Source organism: Austrofundulus limnaeus, unplaced genomic scaffold (genome assembly GCF_001266775.1).
Source record: "Austrofundulus limnaeus strain Quisiro unplaced genomic scaffold, Austrofundulus_limnaeus-1.0 Scaffold235, whole genome shotgun sequence".
NCBI classification, from domain to species: Eukaryota; Metazoa; Chordata; class Actinopteri; order Cyprinodontiformes; family Rivulidae; genus Austrofundulus; species Austrofundulus limnaeus.
The window spans coordinates 786,247-792,257 of NW_013952637.1; the positions used below are offsets into that span (position 1 = coordinate 786,247).

Here is a 6,011-nt window from a genome sequence, read left to right on the forward strand (position 1 = left end):
TTTAATATACAATAAAAAATACAAATCATAAATTAAATGAAAGGTAGCAGAAGAAAAAAATCTTATGATTTCTTTCGCCTTTTCTCAAATAGTAAATACATTCAATAAAAATAATCTTCGTTCTACAAAAACGTACACAAGATAAAAGAAAAACATTTAATTCCTTCGTACATTATACGCATTCATATTCCTCCAACAAATTGACCTTTATTATTCTCTTAAATATACACATTGATCTGGCGTTTTTAACGTCATCCTCCAGATTATTCCATAATTTAATTCCCTGGACTGAAGTACTCCGTTCCTTCAAACTGGTTCTAACTTTAGATTTGACAAACATTTCTATCCCTTCAGATTGACTCTCTCTTTTAACAAAATGTAACTGGATGTTTAGAAACTGGATGTCAATATTTGTACAATTAACTGAATTATAGTTTTACTTTAAGCTGTGGCAGCCATCTTGATTTGGTTTGACTTCAATAGTTTTGTTATTATCTGTTGGTTMAACAGAGATTTTGCACATTTTAGTAGGCGACTGTTTAATGTAGTTCAGCCTGTTTTGGTCGTTTGCTTGTTTCCGCTCCCAGATGATCGGTCAATTTGCAGGACTCACTATCTGTTGCTGCTCGTTTTATTTATTTTATTTTTTAGTAGCTCGACACGTATTGCTTTATCGCYGTCCATCGATTTGAAATCTGTTTCATTTCCACCCTCAGGGAATCTCCGCGGCCGTCCTCTGTAAGTGCACGCGAGACGGAGGATTTATTCCTGTCAATAAAAACCTTTGGTAAGTGCTTCCTGACCCTCTAAATCCAGACTCTTCTCACAAAAAGGATGAAAAAAATAAATAAAAAGAAGGGGATGAGTTTCCAACAGGCACAAATCAAGGCAGCTRAAACACACATTTATTTAGCTCTGAGGGCAGGGACGTCTGTAAATAATCACCCTGAGTGTTGGGAGTGTGAGGCAGAGTGGTTTTACATCTTCATCATCACTCTTCCAGTAAAGATAAAGCTTTGGTGATTCTTTTACACCAGATGTCTTCCCTGACACATTCTGGGCTCGARCCTGCAGCCTCAGGATTATGAGACAGCAGCACTGACCACCGAGCTGCYGTGGGCCCAACCTAAACGTGTTAGAGTAAAACTCCTAAAACTAAAGAAATTACACTTTCCTTTAAAACTTAGGAAAATTATGAGTGACTGCTGATGAAGCTGAAATCAAGTGGAAAATTAAAGAAGCGAAACTGTAACTAGAAGCTAAAAGTAACAAACGTGCAGTTCTAAGCTAAAAATCGATGTAGCAACAGGCTAGCTAAATTTAAAAGTAATAATAGACTAGCTCATTACTGAAAGTAACAGCTGGGTAGCCAACAGCTAAAAGTACCAAACTGATAACTTAAAATTGAAGAAACGTGAAGCTAGTTAAAATTAGTAAAAGTCTTATTAAAAACCAGAGTAGCAACAGGTTAGCTAAAAGATAAAAGTAGCAACAAGCTGGTCAAAATCTAAAGTAACAAAATGATAATTACCAAAGAAGTCAAAGGCTAACAAAATGAGGAAAAAGCCTTGCTAAAAGCTAAGTAGCTGCAAACTAGGTAAATGATTAAAGAAGCAACCAGCTAACTGGCTAGCCAACAGCTAAATGTTGCAAAATAATAGCTTCAAACCAAAGAAGCTAAAGACTAACAAAATGAGGAAACAGGCTTGCTAAAAGCCAAATTAGCAACAAGCTAGCCAAAATGTAAAAGCAGAAAAGTGACAGCTTAAAGCTAAAGAAGCTAAAAGCTAGATAAAATGAGAAAAGCGCTTGCTAAAAGCAAAAGTAGAATCAAGCTAGCCAAAACCTAAAAGCAGAAAAGTTATAGCTTAAAGCTAAAGAAGCTAAAGGCTAGATAAAATGAGAAAAGGGCTTGCTAAAATCCAAAGTAGCGACAGGCTAGCCAAAATGTGAAAGCAGAAAAGTGGCAGCTTAAAGCTAAAGAAGCAAAAAGCTAGATAAAATAAGAAAAGGGCTTGCTAAAAGCCAATGTAGCAACAGGCCAGCCAAAAGCTACAAATACCAAATGAAGACAAAAATAATAAACAAATCACATAATTGTTTTAAACAGGTGTTTGTATTAATTTAAAGAACCTAGACATTTGACTTAAATAAACTTTAGTGGAGAAATGAMGGTGTTGTAGCTGTTTGTAGGTGAAACCTTTAAAAGTCCTTGATGTATGATGTCATGCAGTAGTTCAGGACGTGCTCAGAATGTGTCTTTAATTACTCTAAGCTACTATCACAATGTATTTCATTATCTGTCAAACTGACAACTGTTGTCTCCAATAGTTATTTTTAAAATGTTCATGAAGTGTTTGATGAAAATGTGTGAAGTGGTCCATGAGATATTTTGCTAACAGAGACCATCAAACACCGGTATAGATATGACTGTGAGCTTGTTGCTGTGAATCATTTTAATGTTGCAGCAGGAGAAATGTGATGTGATGTGTAAGCAGATTATCTGGGATGTTCCTCAGAGACCCCCTCCAACTCCCTGCTCCCCCCTCACTGTTACTGTACCTGCTGGGCTTTTATAGGCCCTTCATCATGCACAGCTTATTGAGCTCCTGAGTGCCACTCCCTGCCTCCATGTCTGGCAGTAATTAACTCTCATCCAAGAGACTTTTTTTTTTTTGGCCCCGCTTCAGCTGAGATGGAAAATAAAATAGAGAAAGCTCCCTGTAAGGAGGCCATTTAACATTAGAAGGTATTTCATCAAACATCGCTGCACTTAGAAGCAGACAGGGACACGGCTGGTTGGCACAGCTCCACCGGGCGCAGACAAACATCCACGGCTTCAAACCAAACTGTCCTAAAAGTTACGTTTGCCCTGAGAACTGTGGCGGTTATTATTTTAGCTCGTGTCTTTGTGGTTGTTTGTGTCCCATGAATCAATAAACAGATTCCAATGAAAATTTCAGGAAGAATTCACTGGGTTGATCCGATTTAAGACGCTAATTATCATATCAAAGCATTCAGCTCTTTCAAGGGATAAGGCGAATTTTACTAGTGCTAATTCCACTAAAGTTAGCTGTACTACTGCTAATTATACAAATGCTAAGAATACCATTTCAAATGCTCCATCTGCTAATGTTAACTCTAAAACTGTTAATGATAATACTGCTGATGCTWATTTRCTAATGCTAATTTTTCTACCACTGGTACTAATGCTAATACTGATTCTACATATTGTATTTCTGCAAATGTAAACACTACCACTGCTAATAATACCAATGGTAAAAACATTGCTTGTAATGGTAGTTCTGCTWATGTTAGCCCTACWACTGCTAATTATACAAATGCTAYGAATTCATCACTTCTGATGCTAGTTCTGCTAACGTTAACTCYACTACTGTTGAWGAAAGCACTACTAATGCTAATTTACCAATGCTATTTTTACTACTGCTGGTACTAATACTGCTAATTCTAATTCTGCAAATGTAAACACTACTACTGCTAATAATACCAGTGGTAAAAACATTACTTATAATGCTAGTTCTGCTAATGTTAGCCCTACTGCTAATTATACAAATGCTACGAATTCATCACTTCTGATGCTAGTTCTGCTAATGTTAGCCCTACTACCGCTAATGAAAGCACTACTAATGCTAATTTACTAACGCTAATTTTACTACTGCTGSTACYACTGCTAATGCTAGTTCTGTAAATATAAACACTACTACTGCTAATAATACCAGTGGTAAAAACATTACTTATAATGCTAGTTCTGCTAATGTTAGCCATACTACTGGTAATTATACAAATGCTACAAATTCATTACTTCTGATGCTAGTTCTGCTAATGTTTGCATAATTTCATTATGTTTTTGTGTATTATTGTATATTTTGACCTGCATTGACCTTGTGTTTGATTTACAATTTTAGAAATTAATTCTTGATTTGATGTTTCAATTTTCGTTGCTTATGTGTTATTATGTTTTTCTGTTTCATTTTATTCTTTCCACCATTTTTATACTGTTAATGATTGTACAGCACCTTGTGAATATATTTCTGTGAAAGGCGCTTTATAAGTAAAACTTTACTTACTTACTTACTTATTAATGTTAGTCCTACTACTGCTAATGAAAGCACTACCAATGCTACTTTACGAATGCTAATTTTACTACTGCTGGTACTAATACTGCTAATGCTAGTTCTATAAAGGTAAACACTACTACTACTAATAATACCAATGGTAAAAACATTACTTATAATGCTAGTTCTGCTAATGTTAGCTGTGCTACTGCTAATAAAAGCACTACTAATGCTATTTTGCTAATGCTGGTACTACTACTGCTAATTCTAATTCTGCAAATGTAAACACTACTACTTCTAATAATACCAGTGGTAAAAACATTACTTATAATGCTAGTTCTGCTAATGTTAGCTGTGCTACTGCTAATAAAAGCATTACTAATGCTAGTTTGCTAATGCTAATTTTACTACTGATGGAACTACTTCTGCTAATGCTAAATATGCAAATGTAAACACTATTACTGCTAATAATACCAATGGTAAGGTTATTATTTATAATGCTAGTTCTGCTAATGTTAGCCCTACTACTGCTAATGAAAGCRCTACTAATGCTAATTTACTACTGCTGGTACTACTACTGCTAATTCTAATTCTGCAAATGTAAACACTACTACTTCTAATAGTACCAGTGGTAAAAAYATTACTTATAATGCTAGTTCTGCTAACGTTAGCAGTGCTACTGCTAATTATACAAATGCAATGAATTCATCACTTCTGATGCTAGTTCTGCTAGTGTTAACTCTACWACTGCTAATAAAAGCACTACTAATGCTAATTTACTAATGCTAATTTTACTACTGCTGGTACTACTGCTAATGCTACTAGTGCTAATTTTAGCTCTGCTATACGATTRTGAAGAACACCACGTGTAATATCATGTCCAAAGTAAAGTTTTGTTAGCAGACAGTCACAGAGGGTCTGTTCCTTCAGGTCGTTGTCCTACGTGTTGTGTATGGGTTGCTTCTCCTTCCTGCTGCTYGGAGGCATGTACTTCATCATCGATGTGAAGGGCTGGTGGAGTGGACAGCCCTTCATTAATCCAGGTACTGTTTGTTTACAAGCAAAGACAGTCACTAAATATTATATTATGTTTTTATTTATGGATGGAAACCATCTCAGTAAGCTTGTTTTAGATACGAAGACTCTTTCTCATGGGTGTAAAATCTACCATTTAATAAACACTGACAGCTATAAATAKATCCAAAATATAAAAAGGTAAACCAAACACTTGGTGAGGCTCTTGTTTCAAACAACCTTTAACCTCCTCTCACCTGCAGGAATGAACTCCATCCTGGTTTACGTCGGCCACTCCCTCCTCGGGTTCTACTTCCCCTTCAGCTGGGAAATCCGCTTCCAGGAAAGTCACTGGGAACTTCTGCTGCAGAACCTGTGGGGCACCACCCTGTGGGTGCTCATCGCCTACCTGCTGTACAGGAAGAGGTTCTTCCTCAAAATATAATCTGGATTACYCTTCATGCTTTTTACTCTGAGACTACTAACCCTTAATACTGAATACAAACAGCCACAATAAGGTACATAAGATATCCTGACGTGTGAATTTTATCATATTCTCTCAGTTTATTTGTTTAAATGAAGGAAAATTTACTTTCAGGTAGCAATAAATAACGTTAGGTACGGATTACTTACCTGATTTACCTCATAAATAAGTATGTACTAGCTCTGTAATTAATATGTATGCACTAATTGCCTGGCACATATCTGCAAAGTACTAAGTACCTAGTACAGGGTTTCCCCTAGGATTTTTTTTAATCGAGGTGGCGGTGGGCTGTCTTTTTTATTTTTTTGGGGAGTGGGGGGTATTGACGGACATTTAATTATAAAACATGGTTTATTTTATGCTAATTTGAATCAGTTTAGTGTATTTTGTAAATATATTTGACAGTTTTCTAGGAATGAAAACATTTATGTTTATTC

The 6,011-nt window shown here is 35.8% G+C and overlaps 1 protein-coding gene across 2 annotated transcripts in view; it reads left to right on the forward strand.

The window, feature by feature from the left end:
* Positions 1–5,891, forward strand: part of si:dkey-192p21.6 (heparan-alpha-glucosaminide N-acetyltransferase) — a gene marked incomplete in the record, with an annotated part of 48,197 nt that extends 42,306 nt beyond the window's left edge. For both annotated transcript variants that reach the window (XM_014019907.1, XM_014019908.1), the window contains 3 exon segments: positions 717–787; positions 5,007–5,119; positions 5,354–5,891. In XM_014019907.1, the coding sequence (XP_013875361.1) occupies positions 717–787; positions 5,007–5,119; positions 5,354–5,535 (366 nt within the window).
* Between the last annotated feature and the right edge of the window lie 120 nt (positions 5,892–6,011).